Below are 13,512 nucleotides of genomic sequence, written 5' to 3'. Positions count from 1 at the left end.
AACAACACTAAATATGAATCTGGATTATCTGAAGAATGCAGCCAACTGGCTTTTTAGTGTAGCTTGGTGGTTCAGTGCACTGTTTTGTTACCAGCCCAGGCATTTTCAAGTCCCCACTCTGCCCCTCACCAACATATGGATTTAGAAAAATCAGTTAACCTCTATTTGCCTAAATTCCCCTTATCTTTATAGTTAAAGTAATAGTAGTGTGTCTCTCATAGTTTTGTGAAGAACAAAGTTACCACATGTATGCTCCTTGTAGCAATAATCCATACATTGTAAGTTTTCTCTGAAGCTTATATAGTTAATTCTTTAACATCTCTTAATAAAAGACAAAAAAATTAAATCGAACCTAGAAATAAGTCAGACAGAACAGTGAATGGCGAATATTGGAATTCAGCTGACCCTCCTGCGTGCCTCTTATTCCCAAGCAGGATCCAATGGCTTTGAACACAAGTGTCAGTCACTGAGAACAGGATGGTCACCAGGTATCTGGCACTAGGAATGATCTTATCACAGACTGTATTTGGACTCCTGGGGATCGTCTCTCTCACTCTCTCTCTCTCTCTCTCTCTCTCTCTCTCTCTTTTTTTTTTTTTTACCATTATCTCTTCCTTAACTTCACTGGGCGCAGGGAAAGTGCACCGATTTGGTTCTCACGCACATGATAGTAGTGAACTTTTTGGTTTTTCTTTCTAAAGGAGTCCCCTGGATAATGGTAACTTTTGGGTTAAGACATTTCCCCAATGACTTTGGATGCACACTTATTTTCTATGTTCAGAGAGTGGCCAGAGGTGTGTCCATTGGCACCACCTGCCTCCTGAATGTCTTCCAGGCCCTCACCCTTACCTCTGGAACTCCGGGTGAGCAGAGCTGAAAGTGAGAGCCTGCAAGTACATTGGCGCCTCCACCGTCCTGTGCTGGGTCCTGAACATACTGATAAATACCATTTTCCCTCTTTGTGGGATGGGAAGGTGGATCAATACAAACATCACAAGGAAAAAAGTCTATGGATACTGTTCTGTTCATCATGACAGAATCACTGACACATTGTATGCAGCGTTGCTATTATCCCCTGATGTTTTATGTTTCGTGCTCATGCTCGGGGCCAGTGGCACCATGGTCTTTGTCCTGCACAGGCACCAGCAGAGGGTCCAACACATTCACAGGACCGACATCTCGTCCTGGTCCTCCCCTGAGTCCAGAGCCACCAAAACCATCCTTCTCCTGGTGAGCACTTTCGTATCTTTTTACACCATCTCCTCCATCTTTCAAGTTTGTTCGGTTCTTTTTAATAATCCCAGTTGGATGATGGTGAACATGTCTGAAGTATTTGCTGTTTGTTTCCCAGTGCTCTGCCCCTTTGTTCTCGTTACTGTGATTCCAGTGTCTCCAGGCTCTGCTTTGCCTGCATAAGGAATAAAAAAACCCACCAAAACCCTAATCTTGTCAGAAACATGGATATTGCATTTTTTTCACAATATTCAGTTGTTAACTCACTCATTCCTCAGATTTATAGAATTGTAAGCACAATTATGTGAGTCACATTACAAGTGGTGGCATGCACACACTATATGCATCTGTATACATACAAATGTGTGTATACACCCACACACATAGAAGGGTGGATGATAGATAGATAGATAGATAGATAGATAGATAGATAGATGATAGGTAGATGGAGCTGTAGATATAGATATGTATATATACACACAATTAGATTATGTTTCTTTTTTTAATTTATTGGGGTGACAATTGTTAGTAAAATTACATAGATTTCAAGTGTACAATTCTGTGTTACATCATCTATAAATCCCATTGTGTGTTCACCACCCAGAGTCAGTTCTCCTTCCATCACCATATATTTGATCCCCTTTATCCTCATCAACCACCTCCCACCCCCTTTACCCTCTGGTAACCACTAAACTATTGTCTGTGCCTATGAGTTTTTGTTTCTCATTTGTTTGTCTTGTTCTTTTGTTGTTTTTGGTTTATACACCACATATCAGTGAAATCATAGGGTTCTCTGCTTTTTCTCTCTGACTTATTTCACTTAGCATCATACTCTCAAGATCCATCCATGTTGTCACAAATGTTCCTATATCATCTTTTCTTACCACCGAATAGTATTCCATTGTATATATATACCACAACTTCTTTATCCATTCATCTATCGAAGGACATTTTGGTTGTTTCCATGTCTTGGCCACCGTAAACAAAGCTGCAATGAACATTGGAGCACACGTGTCTTTATGTATAAATGTTTTCAGATTTTTTGGGTAGATACCCAGGAAAGGGATTTCTGGGTCATATGGTAATTCTATTCGTAATTTTTGAGGAACCTCCATACTGCCTTCCATAATGGCTGCAAGAGTGTGCATTCCCACCAACAGTGTATGAGGGTTCTTTTTTCTCCACAGCCTCTCCAACACTTGTTACTGTTTGACTTGTTGATGATAGCCATTTTGACTAGGGTGAGGTGATATCTCATTGTGGTTTTTATTTGCATTTCTCTGATGATTAGTGATATTGAGCATTTTTCATATGTCTATTTGCCATTTGTATGTCCTCTTTGGAGAAATGTCTCTTCAGGTCCTCTGCCCATTTTTCAATTGAGTTGTTTGTTTTTTTTTTTTTGTTGAGCTTCATGAGTTCCTTGTATATCTTGGATATTAGCCCCTTCTCAGAGGCACTGTTTGCAAAAATCTTTTCCCATTCAGTTGGTTGCCTCTTTATTTTGTCGATGGTTTCTTTTGTTGTGCAGAAGCTTTTAAGTTTCATATAGTCTCATTTGTTTATTTGAGCTTTTACTTCCATTGCCTTTGGAGACAAATTCATAAAATGCTCTTTGAACCCACGGTCCATAAGTTTAGTACCTATGTTTTCTTCTATGCAGTTTATTGTGTCAGGTCTTACGCTTAAGTCTTTGATCCATTTTGGATTAATTTTGGTACATGGTGACAGATAGCAGTCCAGTTTCATTCTTTTGCACGTAGCTATCCAATTCTGCCAGCACCATTTATTAAAGAGGCTGTCTTTCCTTCATTGTATGTTTTTAGCTTCTTTGTCAAAAATTATCTGTCCATATTCATGTGGTTTTATTTCTGGATTCTCAATTCTATTCCATTGGCCTATGTGTCTGTTTTTCTGCCAATACCATGCTGTTTTGATTATTGTAGCCCTGTAGTACAAGCTAAAGTCAGGCAGTGTGATACCTCCAGTATAGTTCTTTTTTCTTAAGATTGCTTTGGCTATTCGGGGTCTTTTGTGGTTCCAAACAAATCTGATGATTTTTTGTTCTATTTCTTTAAAAAATGCCATTGGGATTTTGATGGGGATTGCATTAAATCTGTATATTGCTTTAGGTAATATGGACATTTTAACTATGTTGATTCTTCCAATCCATGAGCACGGAATGTCTTTCCATTTCTTTGTGTCTTCTTCAATTTCTTTCAAAAATGTCTTATAGTTTTCAACATATATGTCCTTCCTTGGTTAATTTCATTCCTAGGTATTTTATTCTTTTTGCTGCAATTGCAAAAGGAATTGTTTTTTGTATGTCTTTTTCTGAGATTTCATTGTTAGTATACAGGAATGCAATGGACTTTTGTACGTTGATTTTGTAGCCAGCAACTTTACTGTATTCGTTGATTGTTTCTAATAGCTTTTTGGTGGAGTCTTTAGGGTTTTCTATATATAGCATCATGTCATCTGCAAAGAGTGATATTTTAACTTCTTCATTCCCAATTTGGACGCCTTTTATTTCTTTCTCTTGCCTGATGGCTCTGGCAAGGACTTCCAACACTATGTTGAAAAGCAGAGGTGATAGGGGACAGCCCTGTCGTGTTCCTGAACGTAGAGCAAAGGGCTTCAGTTTTTCACCTTTAATTATGAGATTAGCTGAGGGCTTGTCATAGATGGCCTTTATTATGTTAAGGTATTTTCCTTCTATACCTATTTTATTAAGTGTTTTAATCATAAATGGATGTTGTATCTTGTCAAATGCTGTTTCTGCATCAATTGATAGAATCATATGATTTTTTGTCCTTTATTTTGTTTATGTGATGTATCACATTGATGGATTTGTGGATGTTGAACCATCCTTGTGCCCCGGGGATGAACCCCACTTGGTCGTGATGAATAATCTTTTTAATGCATTGTTGTATTCAATTTGCTAGATTTTTGTTTAAGATTTTTGCATCTGTATTCATCTGAGATATTGGTCTGTAGTTTTCTTTTTTTGTGTTGTCCTTACCAGGTTTTGGTATCAGGGTAATGTTGGCCTCATAAAATGAGTTAGGGAGTACTGTCTCTTCTTCAATTTTTTGGAAGAGTTTGAGCAGGATTGGTATTAGATCCTCTTTGAAGGTTTGGGAGAATTCACTAGTGAAGCCAGCTGGTCCAGGACTTTTGCTTCTGGGAAGGTTTTGGATGACTGATTCAATTTCGTTACTGGTGATCGGCCTGTTTAGATTTTCCAGTTCTTCATGGTTCAGGCGTGGAAGGCTATATGTTTCTAAGAACTTGTCCATTTCTTCTAGATTATTGAATTTGGTGGCATATAGTCCTTCATAGTATTCTTGCATGATCCTTTGTATTCCTGTGGTGTCTGTGATAACTTCCCCTTTTTCATTTCTGATTTTGTTAATTAGTTAATTAGATTTTGTTAATTAGTGTCTTTTCTCTTTTTATCTTAGTGAGTCTAGCCAAGGGTTTGTCAATTTTGTTAATCTTTTCAAAGGACCAGCTCTTTGTCACATTAATTTTTTTTATTGTCTTTTTGTTCTCTATTTCATTTAGTTCTGCTCTGATTTTTGTTATTTCCTTTCTTCTGCTGACCTTGGGTTTCACTTGTTCTTCTTTTTCTAGTTCTTTAAGGTGTAACATGAGGTGATTTATTTGGGATTTTTCTTGTTTTTTGAGATAGGCCTGTAATAATATAAATTTTCCTCTTAAAACTGCTTTCGCTGCATCCCAAAAATTTTGGTAGGATGTATTTTCATTGTCATTTGTTTCTATATATCTTTTGATCTCTCCTCTAATTTCTTCTTTGACCTAGTCGTTCTTTAAAAGTATGTTGTTTAACCTCCATGTACTTGTGTTTTTTCCTGCTTTCTTTTTGCATTGATATCCAATTTCAAAGACTTGTGATCAGAGAATATGCTTGGTATGATTTCAATCTTCTTAAATATGCTGAGGCTGATTTTATGTCCCAATATGTGTTCTTGAGAATGTTCCATGTACACTCGAAAAGAATGTATAGTCTGATGTTTTAGGATGAAATGCTCTATATATGTCAATTATGTCATTTCATCTAATGTGTTATTTAGGGCTGCTATTTTGTTATTTATCTTCTGTTTGGATGATCTATCCATAGCTGTCAATGATGTATTTAAGTCCACTAATATAATTGTGTTTTGGTCAATTTCTCCCTTTAGTTCTGTTAGTAGTTGCTTGGTATATTTTGGTGCTCCCTGATTGAGGGCATAAATATTGATGACTGTTATGTCTTCTTGTTGTATAGTCCCCTTTACCATTATGAAATGTCCATCTTTGTCTCTTGTTATCTTTTTCACCCTGAAGTCTTTTTCATGTGATATCATTATGGCTACATCTGATTTTTCTCTGGATACCATTTGCTTGGAGTGTCTATTTCCACCCTTTCACTTTGAGTCTATGCTTGTCCTTGTAGCTGAGATGTGTCTCTTGGAGACAGCATATGGTTGGGTTTAGTTTTTTGATCCAATCTGCTACTCTGTGACTTTTTATTGGTGAATTCAGTCCATTTACATTTAGGGTGATTATTGATATGTGAGGATTTCCTGTCATTCTATCTTTAGTTTTCTGGTAAGGCTGTGTCTTCATTGTTTCTTTTCCTTTTTGTTGTTGTCTTATTATTTCTGTGTGGTGGTATTCTATGATGTTTCCCTTTGTTTCTTCTTTTATTACAGTATATATTTCAGTTCTGGATTTTTTGTGAGTGGTTACCCTTAAGTTTATGTAAAGGAATATTTGATATTTAGAGTATTCCATTTTCTTCAGTATACTTACTTTCTCCTTTCCCACATTCCGGTTCAGGCCTTTACTCTCCCCCTTTTTATGTTTTGGTTGCCACAAATTGTCCCTATTGATGGTGGTTGAATAGCCTCCTTTAGTATTTCTTGTAGTGTAGGTCGTGTATTAGAAAATTCCCTCAGCTTCTGGATGTCTGGAAAGGTATTTATTCCTCCTTCATATCTAAAGGATATCTTTGCTGAATATGTTATTCTTGGCTCATAATTCTTCTCTATCAATAGTTTGAATATTTGGTTCCACTGCCTCCTGGCCTGTAGAGTTTCTGCTGAAAAATCTGATGATAATCTAATGGGTTTTCCTTTGTAGGTTACCATCTTCTTTTCCCTGGTTGCCTTGAGGATTCTTTCTTTGTCGTTGATTTTAGACAGCTTCAATGCAATGTGCCTTGGAGAAGGCCTGTTGGGATTGAGGTAATTAGCTGTTCTATTTGCTTCTTGGATTGAAGGATCCACTTCTGTCCATAAGTTTGGGAAGTTCTCATCAACAATTTGTTTGAATATGTTCTCTGTTCCCTTTTCTCTTTCTTCTCCTTCTGGTATGCCCATTATTTTTTTTTCTTTTTAATTAGATTTATTGTGACAATTGTTAGTAAATTTACATAGATTTCAGGTGTACAATTCTGTATTATATCATCTATAAATCCCATTGTGTGTTCACCACCCAGAGTCAGTTCTCCTTCCATCACCATATATTTGACCCCCTTACCCTCATCACCCACCCCCCAGCATTATTCTTATATTGTGCTGTCTCATAGAGTCAGAAAGTTCTTGTAGAGTTCTTTCATTTCTTTTAAGTCTCAAGTCTTTCTTCTTCCATCTGTGTAATTTCCAGGTTTCCATCTTTGATGTCAGTGATTCTTTCCTCCATCTGTTCAACAATACTACCTAAGCTGGTTATTTCCTTCTATTGAGTTCTTAATCTCCAGAAATTCTATTGGGTTATTTTTTAAAATTTCAATCTCTTGCTTAAAATGCTCATGTTGTTCTTTGATTCTGTTTCTGAGTTCATTAAACTGCCTTTCTGTGTTTTCTTGCATCTTGTTGAGTTTTTTCAGAACTGCAATCTTGAATTCTCTGTCATTTAAGTCACATCTTTCCATATCTTGTAGTTCCTTTTCTGGAGACTTTTCACTTTCTTTCTGAGCTGTTTTGTTGCCTTGGTTATTCATGGCAATTACTGATTTATTATTTCTCTTCCTAGACATCTATTAGAGTGGCTTCTGCAACAGGTTGATAGGAAGAGGTCTTTCTTTTGTTTTCCAATACTTGTTGGTAGAATGTTTTATTTTCTCCGACTGCAGCCTTTTTTTTCTTCTCTCACTCGGTAGTGCTATGTTTTCTCTGCCCTATTCCAGCTTCTCACACAATGGGGGGATTCCCTGGGAGATGGGCTTCTCCTCTGTTAATAGTTCGCCTGGGTCACAGGGTGCAGTGTCCGTGTGGGTATGCAGAGAGCTTTTGAAGTTCCAAAGCTCTTCCTCCACCAGATTCAGAGCCCGTATGTTTCAGCATTTCTGTTTACTCCTGCAGGGACCTGCCCAAATAGGTGGGGCCAGGGGCGGGGTGAGTTGTGAGGGGTGGCCCAGAGCAATGGCGGTGACCACCACCACAGCTGGTCCCGCTTCCACAGCTCCCTCCCCTTTGCTGGAACTAGTTGGGCTGCAAATCTGTGTCTGCGGTGCACAGTTCTCAGAACAGCAAATCTTCTGTTCTTTTGATCTGACACTGCTACTGTTCCGCTTCTAGCACTGGGCAGGTGGGGGCGGGGTGAGCTCTGAGAGGGTAGGGAGGGGGCAACTAGTCTCAGTACCTAAGGCTTCCGTTCTCCGCTTGGCAGTGAGGGCTTAAACCAACGTTTTCAGCCTTCTTCCCTCAGTCTTTTCTCCGAGGTATCTGCCGTGAGCATTGGGTTCAGCCGTGTTCTATGCTGCCCCCTCATTCCTGTGGGCCGTAGTGGAACCCTAGCAGTCCGAGTTCTTTCCTCGCCTGCAGCTGCGGTAGTTCCGGGATGCAGCGAGGGAGCACTGAGCTAGGTCTGCATCCTGCGCCCGCGCGGCTCTGTCTCTGCACTTCTCCCTTCCCTCCTTCCCTGCTCACGCGCGAGTCTCCCATCTTTAGGTGAATTCAGTAGTGGGCCTGTTCGTCTTGCCTGTCTGCTGTGCAGGGAGTCCTCTGTGGAGTTATTGTTGTTCGATTAGTTGTAAATTCTTTACAGAGGTTCACCTCGCCTCACTCCGCCATTTTGATCCGAATCCAGATTATGTTTCTTAACCCCTAAGCAATAATACTGGAAAAGTGTACATTAATAAAGGTAAACATAATACTAATTATGACACACTACTTTAACTTCAAATTTATTTTATCTGGTAATTACATGGACTTCTTGGTTAATTGTTGAAAAGGGCAAGGAATTTACTTTTCTTTCACTTTTCTACTTTAACTTTTATGTTTTAGCCATGTTTCTTGAAATAAAATCCAATTGAACATAGTTGAACAATGTTAGCCTTTAACAGGAGCAATTAATATATGTGTTTAAAATAATGATATATTTGGGATTGAAGTTATCGATTTACTGTGTTCTTCATGACACCTGTTCTATTTCCTTATTTTTTCTGTCTTCTGTGTTAATTTTTTAAATTATTGCACATTTTGCCTGTTTTGGGAGATTGTATTTTCAGTATCTCTTTTAACCGAGTATTTTCAGTATCTTTGCAGCATACTTAAAAAAAAAAAAATCACAATGTGAAGTTATTTAATACTTTTACCTTCTATCTTGACAATATAAGACAATAATGACATTAACCTATTCACACTCTCCAAATTTCTCTTTACTTGCAGATATGTATTTAAAAAATTAATATGTACGCACAGGTCAATGACATTTCACAAACTGAACACACCTATGTACAGTTCCTACGCCACACAATGGAACATTCTCAGCCTGGCAGATGCCTCCTCCTTGTGGCTGCTCCTAGTCACTGTCCTTAATGGTGACCACTATTGTGACATCTAACATCTGAATCTCTTTACCTATTTTGTACTACATATGAATGGAATCATATAGCACGAATTCTTTTGTATTTTGATTTTAACTTCCATATTTTTTTTGTGATGTTATTGCTATTTTGCATGTTATTGGTGATTCATTTGCACTGGTGACGGAATTTCATTGTGAGTGATTTTCTGCTTGGCACTCTAGGAATAGTGCCTATATCTAAATTCTAGGATGTGTTTTGATGAGATGTGTAGAAATTTCCTTTTGATGTATATGTGACAATGATATTCTTGTGTCGTAGGTTTACAGGCATACTTCAGAGATATTGCAGGTTCGGTTCCAGACCACAGCAATAAAATGAATATTGCAATAAAGTGAGTCACACCAAATTTTTTGGTTTTCAAGTGCCTATAGAAGTTATGTTTATGCTATACTGTGGTCTGTTACATGTGCAATAGAATTATGTCTAAAAATACAATATATATACCTTAGTCAAAAACATTTTGTTTCTAAAAAAATGCTAACCATCATCTGAGCCTTCAGTGAGTCGTAATCTTTTTACTGGTGGAGGTTCTTGCTTCAGTGTTGATGGCTGCTGACTGGTCAGGGTGGTGGTTACTGAAGGTTGGGATGGCTGTGGCAATATCTTAAAATAAGGCAAAATGAAATCTGCCACATCGGTTGACTCTTTTTTTCATGACCGATTTCTCTGTAGCATGTGATGCTGTTTGATAGCATTTTACCCAGAGTAGAACTTTCAAGCTTGGAGTCAGTTCTCTCAAACACTGCCACAGCTTTATCAACTAAGTTTATATAATAGTCTAAATCCTCTGTTGTCATTTCAATGATCTTCACAGCATCTTCACCAGGAGTAGATGCCATCACAAGAAACCACTTTCTGGTGGAAGAGGAATGGGGCTCAAATATAAGGTGCTCAAAGGGGCTCAAGTATATAAATAAATATATAAAGGGGCTCAAATATAAGGTGATGGAAGGAGATTTGACTTGGGGTGGTGAGCATATAATGCAATATACAGATGATGTATTGTAGAGTTGTACACTTGAAAACTATACAATTTTATTAAACAATGTCACCCCAAAAAATTTAAAAAATAAAGAATTCACTTTCTTTGCTCACCCATAAGATAAGGGCACCAATAGACTTGCATGACACAGAGTTGCCACAAACCGTCATTTGTAAAAAACACAATATCTGCAGAGTGTATTAAAGTGAAACACAACAAAATGGGGTATACTTGTATATCTATCCATCTTTAGGAGATATTGCCAAGAGTTTTCCAACAGTTTGCCAACATAATGTGTACATGAATTTTACACCCCACTACAGTTGATGAGGTTCTTAGTTTATTTGCATCCTTGTCAACAAAATGTTTTCTGTCATTTTCATTTTAGCTTTCTGGTTATTGTACGATAGTACCCTGTTGTGACTTTATTTGCATTTTCTTGATGAGTAAGAAATTTGAACAGCTTTTCACATATTTATAAACCATTGAGTAAACCCCCCCTTTCTTTTCCTAAAGATTTTATTGGGGAAGGGGAACAGGACTTTATTGGGGAAAAGTGTGTACTTCCAGGACTTTTTTTTTTTTCCAAGTCAAGTTGTTGTCCTTTCAGTCTTAGCTGTGGAGGGCACAGCTCAGCTCCAAGTCCAGTTGCCGTTGTTAGTTGCAGGGGGCGCAGCCCACCCTCCCTTTCAGGACTCAAGGAATCGAACTGGCAACCTTGTGGTTTGAGAGGATGCGCTCCAACCAACTGAGCCATCAGGAAGCTCAGCTGCAGCTCAAGGTGCCATGTTCAATCTTAGTTGTAGGGGGCGCTGCTCACCATCCCTTATGGGACTCGAGGGATTGAACTCGCAAGCTTGTGATTGAGAGCCCACTGGCCCATGTGGGAATCGAACCAGCAGCCTTCGGAGTTAGGAGCATGGAGCTCTAACCACCTGAACCACTGGGCCAGCCCAAGTAAACCCTTTTTGAAAGTGTTTATTTTACCTTTTTTCACTTGTGTTGCCAATAATTCTTTTATTGATTAAGAGGAGATATTTACATATGCAGAATACGAGTCTATTCTTGGTGCTTGTTTTATCATTCTATTTAGCTATCTATGTATGTGCTTTTTGATGAGGAATAACTCTTAATTTTAATAAAATCCAATTTGTCATTTCCTCCTTTATAGTTAAGGTGTTTTGTACTTTTGAAGAAATCTTTTCCTATTCTAAGATAATAAAGATAGTGTCTTCATCTCCATTGGCTCACTCTTACTGGGGATGCTAAGCTACCTGTCAGAGGTGTTAGGACAAAGATTCTTTATGGTTTGAGAGATTTCTCAGGGTTTATTTTCAAAAGTTATTCCAGGAAGAAAGTGAGCATATTTTCATCATGCCTTTGATTGAAAATTGAGTGGAAATAGTCTAAATACACAAAAAATGGAAATGGAATAATTCTCGTGAGGAAAGGCTGAAGACTTGAATTTCTTGTGGCTCCATTTCCTGTATAACCATTGGCCCCAATCTCTCATGTCCAGCAAAAAAGCTCTCCTTAAATGAGCACTTCTTGTCCACATAGACTGCTCATAATGCATTGGCAACATAACTGTCGGTGATTTTATCCCATGAATTCTTCATCCAAGTCACGACCTCTTGCAGGCTAGGCCTTACAAAGTTTCCATGCTGATTTCTCTCCATTCTATTTTCAGTGTAGTCATTTATTTCCATGAGCAAATCATCCTTGAATGGCTTGTTTATTGCAATTTCAAGAATCTGGAGGTAGGCAGTCACTCCTGTGGGAATCATTATTTGATCTATTCTTCTCTCTGCAAGGAAGTTCTTCTTGTCTTTAGTGCGGTGAGTGCTGGCTCAATCCCAGACTAGCAGACCTCTTTGGCCACCTCGCAAAACAAGTGGCAGCATTAAATTGACCCACTTCCTTATAACTGCTTGTGTGTACCGGGCTTTTTTGGTTTCAAGAACATAAATGCCTGAAACACATTCAACCTTATCTTTCTTACCCTTAGTGATGATTAGAGGTGGGGCTTTTTTTCCATTCAGACGAATTGCCAAAATACAGGTAACATGTATACTTTTGTAACCAGTGGAGAAAATGTAGATTGACGAGGCCCCCCTCTGATTAATTGTCATTTGAGATCCTTGGCCCATAAACACTGCAGTTTCATTCATAGCAATCATGATGGAGCATTGGTATTTAGAAAAGTCGATGCCATCCACAAAGGACTTGAATACAAGTGCACACTTAATAACTTCAGTATCTTCCAGCTGGAACAGTGTTGTCGATCTTAGAGACAGTTCATATCGCTGAAGGAAGCCGTCCAGGCAGTGTTGTGATGCTTTGAATTCTTCTGGGGATATTTCTAACTGTGGTGCCATTGCAAGGCAAAATGCCTGAATATCAGCCCTGCGCACAACCAAAGCCTTTGCTCTCCTGTCAGCAATCCATTCACAGATGATGTCTTCCAGCTCAGGAAATAATGGTTGCAGACCTGATTCACACTTGCACTTCTTAGCATTTCCCTTGTCCACCTGTTGAATGAGGTTATCGTACTCTGCTCGCCATTTTCAGACCATTCGGAGATCCAACTTACTCTCTTTGTAGAAAGCTGTAAGATTCTTGCCCTGGGAGTCCTCCACAATTCCTTCCTTGTACTTGATGGGATAGCTCTTTCTTTTTGCACTCATCTTGTCTGGGGGTCAAAATATTATTCCCTTTAAATCTACCATTAAATCAAGTGTTAATTGAAGACTTACGAGACAGGAGTGGCAACAAAAATAAGGACAAGTTAAGAATAAAAGCAACGAAAAATTGCAGGCGCCAAAATTCAGAAAAATGTTTCTTTATTTCACATGAGTGCGTTAAGTACATCCATTACAATGCACGATGTATTGAATTATGAAGATTCATATTAGACACAACCACATCCATTTGTTATCAAGAGCGCACATCATTTGTGTCTGTACTCCGACTGGTCATTGGGCAATCATTCTCTAGTTCATCTGTTTAGATAGGTGTTTACCTCTCATCCAAATGCACCCATTTGGGTACTTACAAATATTTAATTATAATTTATATTATCATTTATTTTAAGTATTAATGCCAATAATTATATTTAATTATATATTAATATTGTTATTTTATAATTCAATACGTTCATCATGTGTTGCAATTGATGTACTAAATGTGTCTGTCTGGCTGACGATCTTAATTGGGGCTTATTTTTGGAGTAGTGCTTATATTACGAGCATCCTGCAAAATCATGCTAGGGCATATTTTCCATTTAGGTCTTATTATTGGGGAAATATGGTAAGTCTCTAGTTCTCTGAGATTAACCCGTGACATTATATGCTTCAAAACAATTACAAAGCAAACTTTTAAAATTCAGGACATGGTGTATATCACAGGAAAAAAGATG

General features: G+C 38.2%; 1 protein-coding gene across 1 annotated transcript in view; it reads left to right on the top strand.

Moving 5' to 3' along the window:
* Positions 1-715: 715 nt before the first annotated feature.
* VN1R4 (vomeronasal 1 receptor 4) overlaps positions 716-13,512 on the top strand; it is a gene marked incomplete at both ends in the record, with an annotated part of 31,895 nt that continues 19,098 nt past the window's right edge. Inside the window, 3 exon segments of the mRNA XM_081031546.1 lie at positions 716-863; positions 866-1,375; positions 1,378-1,537. Coding sequence (XP_080887672.1) covers positions 716-863; positions 866-1,375; positions 1,378-1,537 — 818 coding nt within the window.

The sequence above is a fragment of the Rhinolophus hipposideros genome (assembly GCF_964194185.1).
Source record: "Rhinolophus hipposideros genome assembly, chromosome: 21".
In the NCBI taxonomy this organism is placed as follows: Eukaryota; Metazoa; Chordata; class Mammalia; order Chiroptera; family Rhinolophidae; genus Rhinolophus; species Rhinolophus hipposideros.
This window is presented reverse-complemented; position numbering and strand designations above follow the sequence as displayed.